Source organism: Gallus gallus, chromosome 3 (genome assembly GCF_016699485.2).
Source record: "Gallus gallus isolate bGalGal1 chromosome 3, bGalGal1.mat.broiler.GRCg7b, whole genome shotgun sequence".
In the NCBI taxonomy this organism is placed as follows: Eukaryota; Metazoa; Chordata; class Aves; order Galliformes; family Phasianidae; genus Gallus; species Gallus gallus.
Window position 1 is genome coordinate 44,829,302 of NC_052534.1, and position 13,773 is coordinate 44,843,074.

At 40.0% G+C, this 13,773-nt stretch overlaps 1 protein-coding gene across 4 annotated transcripts in view; it reads left to right on the forward strand.

Annotated features, from left to right (window-relative positions):
- Positions 1–12,146, forward strand: part of PARK2 (parkin RBR E3 ubiquitin protein ligase) — a 680,874-nt gene extending 668,728 nt beyond the window's left edge. For 3 of the 4 annotated variants that reach the window (XM_419615.8, XM_040698150.2, XM_046939192.1), the window contains 2 exons: positions 5,878–5,995; positions 10,905–12,146. In XM_419615.8, the coding sequence (XP_419615.4) occupies positions 5,878–5,995; positions 10,905–11,014 (228 nt within the window). In that variant the 3' untranslated portion in view covers positions 11,015–12,146. Of the gene's footprint in view, positions 1–5,877; positions 5,996–10,904 lie in introns of those variants that run through there. The other variant, XR_005858705.2, reaches the window with a different exon arrangement.
- Positions 12,147–13,773: the final 1,627 nt, after the last annotated feature.

Genomic DNA, 13,773 nt, shown 5'->3' on the forward strand with positions numbered 1-13,773 from the left:
GCTATTTCAGAATTTAATTCTAATGTGGAATTCCCAAACAAAGGCACTTACAGAAAATCCTTAGCTGAATTATTGTAATGGTAAAATACTAAATATTAAGCTAATGCTTCATGAAAATCATGTTTGATGCAATTTATTTCTTACAGTATTGTAAGTGGATGTGAGCACAGTGAGGCAGTGCATGGTGCATTTCAGCAGTGACAGTAGTGACAGTGGGTCACTTTCACTCGTGCAGATTTTTGTGAGTGTGGCATGCTGGCTCTTGTTTATTGATGGTGAAAAATGCATTGCTAACGGTAGCGACTATGTTGAAAAATAGTTCTTGTAGCTGAGAATTTGCTCTATCAAATAGTGTTGATGTGCATTTTGTATCTGTTGTAATTTTGATGGAAATAAATAGAAAGCATTACTTGCAGAGCAGCCTACATATTATTTTAAAGAAGTAGTAGTTTTTTTTCTTTGAAAATTCAGTGAAGGGTGAATTATTAGGAAAAATGTACATATTACACTGGACTCCACAGGTATGTGACTTCTGAATCTGCTCTTGGTTATTGATGTTTTGTGTTTATGCTGTAGAATACTAAAGATATCGCTTACAGAATTGTTTATTCACTATTACAGCAAACCTTCCATACTTGTTTTAGAACAGTGGAAGACAAAAGATGTGGTATATGAAATGGTGCACGATGCCCAAGAGTTAAAATGAGAAGCATGCAGTATCATAGAATCATAGAATGGCTTGGGTTGGAAGGGACCTCAAAGTATCATCACGTTCCAAACCCCCTGCCGCAGTCAGGGCTGTCAACTGCTAGATTAAGTACTAGATCAGGGCACCATCCAACCTGACCTAGAACACCTCCTGGGATGGGCCATCCACAACCTCTGTGGGCAGCTTGTTCTAGTGCCTCACTACCTACTTAGTGAAAAACTTCCTAGCATTTAAACGTCCAATCTAAATCTCCCTTCCTTTAGTTTAAAATCATTCTCCCTTGTTCTATCACTATCTACCTGTGTAAAAAGTTGATTTCTCTCCTGTTTATAATCTCCCTTTGAATATTGAAAGGCCTTAGTGAGGTCTCCCTAGAGTCTTCTCCAAGCTAAACAATCCCAACTCCCTCAACCTTTCATCATAGGAGAGATGCTCCAGCTCTCTGATCATCTTCATGGCCCTCCTCTGGGCCAGTGGGGGAGCTCAGGCCTGAATGCAGTACTCCAGATGGGGCCTTACAAGGGCAGAGCAGAGGGGGACAATCACCTCCCTCTCCCGGCTTGCCACCCATCTGCTGATGCAGCCGAGGATACTGTTGGCCTTCTGGCTGCAAAACACACTGATGGCTCAGCAGTTCTTTCCAGCAGGGCTACTGTCAAGGAGATCTTCTCCCAGCCTGTACACAAACCTGAGATTACCCTGACCCAAGTGCAAAACCTTGTTGTTAGCTTTGTTGAATCTCGTTAGATTCACATGAGTCCATCGGTGTAAGCTTCTTTTTCTACAGGGAAAAAAAAAGGGAAAGTTAATTGCAATACAATGGTATATACTGACCTCAAAAATATGAATTATTTTGCTGCATTTTAGTGAAAGAAAAGACTACTGGAGATGTACTTCATACAAAATATCTTTCAACGAGTCTTGAGTCGCAGTATGAAATCTGGAACATCTATTATTAGACTATCGATTTTTTTTCCCATCAGATAAATTTAAAAAGTTAAATAAAACATGGCTGTGCAAAAAATTGTACATATAGCTCAATTTCTTAAGTATCTTACACAATGGGAAAAGAAACTGAGGCTTGGATTCAGAGCTGGTATATTCCCAGTGTCAGGCACAGGATACTTAAACTCACAGATGACTAATTAAAGGAACAAGAAAAATAACTATAACCCAGAAATGCCCTGACAAATGAATCCCTATGCTAAAAGTAAAGATGCACTGGAAGAAATCTGAGAGTAGGTCTTGACTTTCTGTCTAATGAGGAATAGATGGGGACTATATAGACAGAATTTAGCTTTCATATTTTGAGCCAGAGTAAAACAAAAAGATGTGACAAGCTGCTTTTAAGAGGTTAAACTGACAGTCCATTGCAGATGTGTTGCCACTTACAGGAAAAAGCATATTCTTCCTTCCATTGGTACAAAACAGTTACACGAAAATGACCTGTATTAGACTAGATGTCTGCTTTAGAATGGTGATCATTCAGTATCTGCTAGCTGCTTGAGTTTTAAATTAAATACATCTTCTGATAGGAACATCCCCAGTATGCAGTGTGAGAATCTTGATGTGCACTGTCACCAAACTGGAGCTCTCTAATTTTATTTAGTAAAAAATCTCTTTCGTCTCACATCAGACACAGTACCCTTTGCATAACATGGAACTTGGATTTTAGTTACTTGCTGATATCACAGACCAGCTCTTTTTTGCAGTAGAGTTCCCTAGATACATCAGGCCAATTGGCTCACACAAAGCTGCTTCTTGTGAGTGTAGCTGGACCTGAGTGGTACTGACACTATTTTTCCTCTGAATGAAACATAATTCCGTTGATGGATATCTTTCCAGTTACCATTTTAGTGTTTTGATTAGTCAAGTCTTTCTCTAGATAAGAGCACTGGTCCCATAGATGAGCACACCTCTCTTTACAAGATTGTTGACTCCTAATTTGCTCAAATATTTTTTTTTCAAAGCTCCTTTAGCCTATCTGATGCCCTGTATATATGCTATTAACCCAAAATAATTATAGGCAGTGTTAATAAAAATATTATGGAAGGAACAGAAGGAAAAGTATTTCTGATGAAAAGGAAACTGCTTTGGATACATTCCTAAAATAATGCATGACCGGCTCTTTTGCTTATCAGAGTGGAAATAAACAGCAACAACAGTCCAGAGTCCAGCAACCACATTCACAGAAGCTGAGCACAACATAGCGTCAACAGCTTCATATTTATTTTGAACCACGGGCTTTCAGTTTTCAGATGTTGTCTGTGCTACGCAAACTAAGCGTGGTTGTCAGAGTGCTTATATGAGACAATCTAATATGGTGGCATCTGAATTTAACGTTATGTATCTAACGCTTCTGATGTTTTTGAACAAGTTGTGCCATACGTGTTTTTACTCTGGATGGTACTGTTTAGTTGCTGACTGACCACATACTTCAATTGCTTTACGTAATTCTACCTACAAGGTGGCATGTGCCCCATTACCCAAATGAGTTGCTACATTAAAGCAGGATGCTTTGTTTCTGTTTGAACATGCTTTCTGTGTCTGTAGTGCTCAATGTTGGTTAACTGCATGAAGAACTTTCCACGTACACATTTTCTTGTAATGCCGTGTCGAGCTCAGCAGTCTCTGTGGTCTTTTTATTCCTCTTAGTTTTTCCAAGACTCAGCATAGGAACAGAACAGAAGTAAATCTTCATCCTTCAGCATGACCCAGAGCTAGCAAGGTGAATTCTTTCACCATCTCATTAAGAGGTATTGAAGAAAGGAGGCTGAAAAATGCTTGCAACAGCTCATCCAGAGCTTCCTGTTATTTATGAGTGTTCCCTCCTTGTCATCATATGCAGAACAATTGGGAATCGAAAAAAACTCATAAAGTGGAATGGATGGAATCTAGTAGCTTTTCAGTAATGCTCTGACAAATACCCTATGATAACTGGGGAACTGGAGCATACTGCATCACAAGTGTAGCAAAGTCTCCCATCCCATGTGGTGCATACCTGAAGTACTGCAGAGCTTCCTATCCAAGCCCAGGCATGTGTGAACCACCTCTGGCTGAAAGCTCTGGTCTATTACCTATCCCATTATCAAGGTGAGGTCTGCTAGCTTAGGGTGAATTAAGGTGATACAAATAGACATTGCTAACAGAGAACTGCCATATAATTTTTTCTTTATTATTTGAGGAGAAAATGAAGATAAATACACGTGCTTGCAGTCACTGTATGTGGAGCACTATATAAAGCACACGAACAGTAGAGGCTCGTAGATCTGGGAGGTATGATTTCTTTAATGAATTAGAGAGACTCTATATTGGTGTACCATTTTTCTGCATTTGCTTCCTGCAGCAGGAAGTTTTTTAACTCAGCATTCAGCAATACTGGGCATAAGAGGGATGTTTCAGCTCTAATGGGCTGGAAATAACATGCTGCTGAATCTATTTCATGCTAGAGGTTTTGCAAAGGAAAACATTAATATAATAATTCACTCTGCTGTTGTCATCAATTTGTTCTTTCTCAGTGAATTGTGTATGTGCAGTTTGCACTTGTTTATTCTAATTATTTCTGAGTGTTCCAAAGTTTGTCTTTGCTTTTAGAACTAAGGTCAAATATCTTTATACAAATCCAATTAGCAATTTGGTGTGTGAAATTTTGCCTCAGTGTCATTTGCTATTATGGCACAATAAAGTCATGAAGATGTGGAAAAAATACATTTCCAATGATGTGATTACTGAATCACATCATTTGGATTTGGACTATTTGGAAAAAAAATGGAGCCACTGCGGAGCTCTTCTGAGTTGAATACAAAAATTAAAATTGCATCTGGTCTTCTCTTATAGCTATTGTTCTGAAAATGATAGTAACGTTTTTTTTTGCTGCGATAGTGATTTTCATCTTGTATTTATGGATGCTAAATAATTAATTGCTGTTGCAACCAGATGATATCAATATCCTCTTCCGTCAATGGGCAAACTGAGGCCCCACTGCTATTCCTACCCTCCACTTCTTCTGTTCAGGCCCCTCTGTGTTAGCTCAGATCTCTTGCTAAAATCACCCTTCTTTAAAGATCGAGGTGCTGTGAGATCAGTATAGATTACGTTCTTTGCTATTAGCCTAAGTAGCCTTTTCTATTTCCCAGAGGTTCCTAATGTGCTGTTCGACAGATGTCACCATTTGCCATACTGCTGAATAACCCAGCAGCATGCAGAGCCTAACTCCCTGCTCGGAAGCAGAGAAGTAAAAGTAAAAATCACTTCTAGGATAGAGCTGAGACAACTTTGTTCACTTTTGTTGCCTCTGCATCAGAAATACTGGCAAATGGGAGAAAAGTGAGGATCAGTAGAAGGGTTTAAAGGGCTCAGGTGACTGATACAGGTAATAGAATAAAGGAAATGAGAGCATAAAGACATTTTCAAGGTTTTCTGATTAAAAGAGGCTGATTATTTTAGATGCATGATGGAGTGACCACTAGATGAGTGTTCTTGAGGTGTGGCTCTTTGTTGCTCCATCTGAACTCGGGTGACGCCAGCCAAGAAGTAACCAACTACATGTTGCTCACTGACGCTGCAAAAAGTCATGTGTTTTATCCGTAGCAGCTCAGTAGAAATCAGTGAGAGGTAGGGTCATATCGCACGTTTCAAAGTTGGGCCAATTTCTTTTTCCTGACTTGTTAGAAATAAATATTTTAGAAATCCACATAAATGGAATATAAATTGATTGACAGAGCAGTCTGTAGTCATCTAGAAGGCAGAAACACAAAGAAGCTGTAACAGCTTTTACAAAGGATATAATGTAGTGTAACGTCATTGTTTTTCCACTCACTTGAAAAGCAAAAAACATGGTATGAGTAGATAGAGCATCTTTTCAAGGCTGGAACCAAAACACAATGTTTACTTTTGAACATCATTTCCAATCCTGTATGATAGAAAGTACCCAGGGCACTGCCATCTCTTTTGTCCTTGCATTATCATTCTAGGTAGGAAATTGCCAAGTAGGACACTTGTATAGATTATGTAATTTTGTCCCACTCATAAAGAGGACAAACACAGGAGTCCCTTTTACAGCCCTACTGACTTTTGCTGTCTGTGTTGTTCTGGCTGGGGAGAGGTGCAGAATTTTTGCTTCAAAATACAAAATGCAGCTTGCACTCATGAGTAGTTTCTCTTTGCAGGGATATGTAGTTGATGAAAATGCAGCCATGCAAGCCCGGTGGGAAGAGGCATCTAAAGAAACAATCAAGAAAACAACCAAGCCATGCCCCAACTGCCATATTCCAGTGGAGAAAAATGGTAAATTTGTTAAATAACTGGTACTTAACTGTCATGTAAAATTAATGTTACAACGTATGTATGTATGAACAAGCATGTGCACATATATATGCATGCTATTATGACAAGAGGGCACAAAGCTTGAATGTTCCCTCTGCCACTTTATCTAGGTTATCTTGAAAGCAGTCTCTTAGTTCTGAAGCCACTGAGTAAGCCTCACAAAACACTCATGTATGTGATAGACAAGGAAAATGCTGCACTAGCTGGAGCATTAATATGACTGAATGCCCAGTTAGTTGTATACATTTTGGAATGGAAAAAAATAGATATTTACAGGGCAAAACTCATCTCACACTGAAACAAAGCGTGAGTCTGATGAGGTCCAGAAGGTTCACATGTAAAATTGGGATGTAGGAGAATTAGATTTGGTGTAGTTGTCTAGACAGTATGCAGCTGAGTTGAAATGAAATGAATCTCAACCCACTGAAATGCCTGCAGTAGGAGATCAAGTCTAAGGAAGAAATGTGAGTCCTGACAAACTGCTTACACTGATCGGTGCCTGTAGGGTGGAAAGTAATCTATTAGCAATGGATTGGTTAGAGCAAGGAACAGGAAAAGCAAATAGGCTACGCTTTGTAGAATGTGCTGTTCCAAGATTTAATTGTGTTAAGGTGGATTAATCAAAATACCCTAAAATGTTTGCCTAAGTATTATATGAATATTGAGTATAGAGAATGCTTCTCCATTTTGTAGCATTAGTTATACAATTGGGACTTTAAAAATGCTAAATCAGACACTGTAAACTGTAAGGAGAAAACATTTGAAGCAGTGATACTATGGAAATATTACTGAGGAAGAAATAGGACAAAATCCTGAAATCTGGGGTATGAGGAAAGAAAAGAAGGTAGCTGGCAGATGGAAAGTGGGAGATTTCAAGCACAAGGAGCAGAAGGAATGAAAGCATGAATTCAGGAGTGGGAAGGGGAGATAAGATTTGGCAGTGTGTAGTGAGCAAGGTAGGCAGCAAAAGAGAGAGAACAGAGGAGTAGGTCAGAAAAGTTATTTCCAGACTTATAAAATGAGCTGAAAAGCCAGAAGGTTGAACTGGGTTTCAAATAGACAGTAATTGTGACTGTTCATACTTACGGTATGTGAATACACAAATAAAAAACCTTCAGGTTAGGCTGGAGGCAGTGCTAGGAGCTTTACTTTCTCTTACACTGTGTAACTTCATTGTTAATTTATAGGCAGTTGTTGTAGCACATCATAAATAGAATATCCCTATTTGACACTATGATATAATTTATATAATTCCAACTAGGGAAGTTGCTTATAAAAACCACTGATGTATCAAAAAATAAAAAATAAAGGCCATTATATTTTTTTTTTCCCCTGGAAGAAAATAATTATTTAAAATAGATTGTAAGCAGGAACAGACCTTTCCTTGCTTATGGCCTGACCCATGTCAGAACAGTGCCTCATAATGCAAAATGCCAAAGACACAGAAGCAATCTAGAAATATTTCAGTGTACTGGAACCAGTTGGTAATGCTGCCATTCAGAAGGACCTTGACAGGCTGGGAAACGTGCTGAGTAGAATTCCATGAAGTTCAACAAAGATAAGTGCAAAGGTCCTGAGCCTGGGGAGAAATAAATCCATACACCAGTGCAAGCTGGAGACCAGCTGGCTGGAAAGCTTTACAGAAAAGGACCTGAATGTCCTGGTATACAAGCTGAGCATGAGCCAGCAGTGCCCTTGCAGCAAAGAAAGTCAGCTGTATCCTGGGCTGCATGAGGAGGAGCATCACCATCAAATCACAGGAGGTGATCCTTCTACTCTACTCAGCTCTGATGAGACATGTCTGGAGTATGTTATGTCCAGTTATGAACTCTCCATTTAACAAGTGGATATAGCACAGCAAGGCCAGTGAAGGGGCTACAGAGGTGACTAATTTAGAGGAAGGAGCATGTCATGAGAGCATGTCATGAGAATCTATGAGCATGTCATGAGAAACTGTGAGAGTTGGGTCTGTTCATCCTGAAGAACAGAAGGCTGAGGGGAATCTTACCGGTGTGCATAAATACCTGATGGGAGTGGTAAAGAACACAGACCCCTCTCAGTAGTGTGGAGTGAAAGGACAAGAGGCAATGAGCCCAAATGCAGTGTTGAATGAAAATGTTGATATGAAAATACCTTTCACCGTGAGGGTGGTTGAAGACTGGGACAAGCTGCCCAGACTGGTTATGGAGAGTCCATTCTAAGAAACATTCAAAGCCTGACTGGACGTGACCCTGAGCAGCCTGCTTTAGTTGACCCTTCTGTGAGCAGAAGAAGGTTGAGTTGGATCATCTCCCAAGGTCCCTTCCCACCCCAGTGATTCTGTGAATTAAGGCATGAAGGTTGAAAGATGCAGTGCTTGCTGTCTTCTCTGATAATGGGTACTGCATGTTCCAGCTTCCAGACTGACATTTGTAAACTGTTGGCAGCCCATTGTTTCCCATGTAACAATACCGTGGTGATGGTACTGATGTGTTTCACTGAGTCAGAAGATAAAAAGGCACCTAATGTCTTCTAACAAAACACCTTTGCTAATTGCATTCTCTCAAAAATGTATACCAATTTTAAATAACAGATTTTCAAAAGGGACCGGTATCTCAGCAGCATTTAGTTTAGTCGTACTCCCCAAAAAGTTGTAGTCGTGCACAAATAACAGATGTTCAAACCACCACTTACAAACCACACTTGTGCCTGCTTGTTAGTGAAAACTTTTTAACAACTGTGAACAAAAATGATTAATGTCCTTGAGAAGTCAAACTGACAAGACTTCCTGGGAACTGCAGTAGTCTGCTTGCTTCTCTGAATGCACAGAAAGCCAGGAGGTCCTCAGCGTGCCTGGCTGCTGCGAGGCATGGTTCCATTGGCAGTCTAGAACTGGCTGGGACAGGTATACAAGTGTTCTGGTAAAATCATGCTTGCAGAAGGTGTTCTGGGGAGGATCATCGTGCAGAACAGCTTAGTCTCATCTGTAGTCAGGTAGCCTTCAGGCCATGCAGAAAAAATCCAGTACAGTGAACTGGGATAACCTGCTGTCAGCATGGATGCTGCCCAGCTGCCCTGAGTGGCTCTAAAATTCCCTGAGCTCCTGCGTCTTCCCTGTGCCTTCCCACCTTAGTGGTCCCATGAATTAAGGCACAAAGCATGAAAAGTTCAGTGCCTCCTTTCCTCCCTGGTAAAAGGTACTGCACGTTCCAGCGTCTGGGCTGACTGAAAGGAACACTTTGCATCTCCCTGAGTACAGCTGGTGTCAAGAGGCTGGTGGTTGTGTGCGGAAATCTGCCAGCGATCCCTGTTTGGGAGGAGTGCTCTGACTCCACACAAGAGAATAATTCTGCTTTTCCTCCCCAAAGGTTTCTGTGGCACCTTTTTTTTTTTTTTTTTTCAAGTGACAGTGGCAATACTGTATTTCTTTATGCCCATAACATTTCTACAAGAGCCTGTATTTCTACAGGCATTGTAGAATCTGTCTAAGTGCCAATAACTTTTCTGCAGAGCCAACATGAAAGAGCAAAGCAGTGTCCCACAGCTCTGTTGTCAGTCTAAGTGAGTTTAAATACACATCCGTGTCTCTCAGAGCACTGCTGTTCTCACTGAGCTGTGGGCCACATTGCTTGAGGCACTCTGCACACTGACTGCTGATCTCAGCACCTGTATAGCAGATAACTTGACTGATGGAGCTTAGCAGGTAGAACACATGCTTGACACAGTGCCTATTGGACCCTAGTTCCTGCAGCAGGGTTGAGATGCATTTCATCCAGTGGTGGCTTAATATGAATTGTAAGAGAGGATTGGCTCTAAACTTTAAGTAAAATGTACTGTGGAGGCTGGCCATCAGTACACTTACATTTAAATAACATAGAAATGTCCAATGAATTGCATCTCTTACATAAATACAAAATGTTTGATATGTTGAATAGACCTTGCCATCACAGCTAGTTTTCTCCCTCTGTCTCATGAAGCAGATTGGCCTTTTTTAACAGATCAGTTCTAGTATCTGCTGTTCTTACCTTCTGGAGTGGCATTTATAGGAAAGGTTGTGTAAGGGTAGCAGGTCATACAGTAGGAAACACACACTCCTTGTACATCCTATCACCATCTGGAGTCAAACTGAGATGACATTTCAGCACTCCTTACTGCACGGTTTTCGTTCTGTTTGAATTATACAAGAGATTTCTTTGTGTGGTGAGCAACATAATTGCCATTTGAAGTACATTTTTGTAATGACCTTTGACAATGTTAATGTTTTATATATTACAAACTAAACATATCATCAAGGCTGTGAGCAGAGAGATGAAAGCTGCTCTCACAGTATGGGCACGTAAGAAACCTAACACAAAGGAAACATTGATGTGATCAAAAGACTGCTTCAGATATTAAGAAGGTCAAGTCAACTTAAATTACTAATGCCATTTTTATATAATCGGCAGTCAGCCGAATCTGTCTCTTGATTTACTCTTTGCAAATCCCTCCAACGTTGAATCCAAATTTAAAAAACATAATAATTTAGTTCAACTTCTGGCTCACGACTCTACTAGTGTAGATTACCCTGGAGCAGACACCTCCGCGAGTGTTTTTTTCAGAGCCTGCCATTGCTGTTCTATGTCCCTTGCGCAGTCTCTCCAAGTGTCAGACAGTACTACAGTTCCTACTTCTGCAGTCCCTCAAATGACACCAGCACGTTGCATCCTAATAGGAGAGGGAATAACAGGATGTAGAAAGCTGAGGAGAAGCAGTCTTCAGGTTTGCATTTCACTTTCACTAAGTAGTTTACTTGGTTAGTAATTGAACGCCAACAAAAGTTGATTTTAAAACTGTTGCTGGCTGACTAATATCAGTAAGTGCTTACCAAAACCATTCTTTTGCTGTTTTGCAGGTGGCTGCATGCACATGAAATGTCCTCGACCTCAGTGCAGGTTTGAGTGGTGCTGGAACTGTGGCCTGGAGTGGAACAGAACCTGCATGGGCAATCACTGGTTTGACTGATGGCACAGTGGCCCAGGGGCTGGCTGGCATTGCTGCTGCAGCTGGCTTTCATCAGGGTCACATTCTGAACTCCTTGCTTAAACAAAACTCCCAGTGGTTTCAGGGATGGAGAGTTCAGAAGTTAGCTCAGTTTGTTGTTTTTTTCTTGCTTGCCTATGAAATCATACTAAACTCACACTGGAGGTATGCCAAGGGTTTTAAATCCACTAGCTAAAAAGAGAAATTGTTTTAATGGACAGACTTACTCATTGTGGTACAAAGAAGGATAAATTTAACCTTTCTGAATATCTGCAGCCTGTCAGCACAGGGAGTAGACAGGTTTACCATGAGGAACTCGCTTGATATTTCTAGTCAGAAATCCCTAACTCCTGCAAGAGAGCAGAAGGTGCTTGTGTGTATCAGGGGCTATGGTGGAGAGTCCCAGTACCAACTCCTTTGCTCAATCAGCACAATTTTTGATTTTAAGACTGTATTTCTTAACAGCTTAATAGCTTTTTAGCAGATGGAAGACACTGGCTGTTCAGTGTTTACTCAGGGTTCCTTCTGAACAGGTTTACTGCAGGGTTCTTGCTTTCAAACCAAATTCTCACAGAAACAGCCAGCTTTATGCCAGATTTGTGCTTGCGTATTTGTAACACGGCATGAAATCTGCCTGTCATCACACAGACTATGTTACCTCTCATAGATTAGTTGAGGATGTATGCAGTTTGAGCTCTAACCACGAGTGTTGCGGTGGTGATTGGATATGATTAAGTGTTGCAGAAGTTAGACTCTTAGGGTTTCATTTTTCTTGTGAGTACAGCAATACTTTGGATGTAGCAAGGGGAAGCAGGAGGAGCCTTCTCGGGGGTTTCCTTCAGTATCAATCTAAATTGAATCAGAATATGGTTATATTTCTGAAAATGTATTCACAGCTCAAATAATGAGGAACTTCTTTCATTTTACAATGTTTACACAATAAGTAAAGCTTTATAGCATTTCCAAGCCTGAACAATCTTACTGTTTCATGTCCTTTACATTGTTGTCCTAATCTAAAATGAAATGGGTACTGTTCATCTCAACATGTCAGGTAAGGATTTCTTACAATTCATTTTGAGAAAAAGCACACAGTAAATAAAGTTGTCAAAATTGACTTCATTTCTTATGTATTTATTTTTATACAAGGTGAGTACAAAGATGCTGGGTGTAATGGATAATGAATTTCCTTGACAGATTAAACTCAGCTGATTCTCAGCTGAGAGACTAGCCCCGTGATTAAAGCATACTCTTAGAAGAAGATAAATTCCAGGGCCTTGGAATTCTTGTATCAAGTCTGAATTAACAGCTTGTGTGGTGTGACCATAGACTTCTGAGAATATGGGTGTGCCTTGGATCAGTCAGTGCAGAGCAACAATCTCGAGGTACAAAGAAGTCCCAGGCTCTACAAGAATGCCCAACTGTTAAAAGCAGTGGAGTACTCATCTGTCTCAGCTGGAAATCACCTTAGAAGTCTGAGGAAAAAAAAAAAATAAGGGTAAGGTATCAAAAATGAGAGTGAACTGATGGAATTAAGAAAATGCTTTGAGAGAGAAAGAAAGTGGGAAAGAGAGCACAATGGCCACCTGGTAAAGGCCATTTTCCTTTTTAGTACAAGTGAACTAAAATGTGTGCAGAAATGTTTTCATTAGAGCACAGGAGTGTAATAGAATGAAGTGATGTAGTTCATTTATGTACACTATCTTAATGAGGATATTTTACTGTTAGCTCTGATTATTTCATTATTTGATTTCCTTCACCTGGGTCTATTTTATCATTTTACGGCTTTTTACCAACAGGCTTGGGAAAAATCTCCATGAATAATTTTACTTTTATACTAAGTTACATGGGAGAAGTCTGGACCTCTTTCCAATTTTTGCTTAGTGCCTTTCTTGCAGAGAGAGAAAAACTTGTCTACTGGAAGACAGTTTAACTGAGTTAGAGCTATCCCTAACAAGTTAATATTTTAATGTAGATACCTATAACACAAGCTCCTGGATGAAGGTCCTTTGAAGTCAAGGGACCATGCACATCAGCTCCTGTATTTCTTTCTGGTCTGGGCAGGGCATGACTGAGCATGAGTCATAATGCTACAACACAAAGATCTCTTTCTTGGGAAGAATTTGTCAGAAGATGGGATTATGAATGTTTATCAAAGACATAAGCAAGGGCAAGAAAGGAGAATAAAGGAGTTCAGAATAAAGGCACTGACTCAGTATTATTCACTTTTAGAGTGTGACTTTATAGCCCCTTGCCACGTAAGACTTCTTCACGCAGTCCAGATTCTCAGTTTGCAAGCATATGACACCCACTTGCTAAAAAAAAGTGTGGCTTCTGCAGATTTTGGTAGAACACATCCTGATTTTCTCTGTATTAATATATATATCTGTATACACACAGTTTGAGATGGTACAGCCATCTGTACTTCACTTCTGTTTACAGTAAGATTAATTTTCATGGTTTTCACAGTGTAGAGGGCATGAGAAAATAAGATTAATGCTCTGCTGACACAGTAAGAATGCTAGAATGCCTACAGAAATGTGTGAAGTGGACCTAAAATTTCCTGTGCTTCTTTCTTCTTTTTTATTCTGCATGGAAAAATACCTTCAAAGAATGTAAAACATTTTTTTTTTTTAAACTTATTGAAATAGTGATTTAAACCAAAGTGAAACAGAACAAACCAAGTATTGGGTGTCTCTGCAGTCTGTTACTCTTATTTCAGCTGTGAGCAGGCAGGGTGGGAT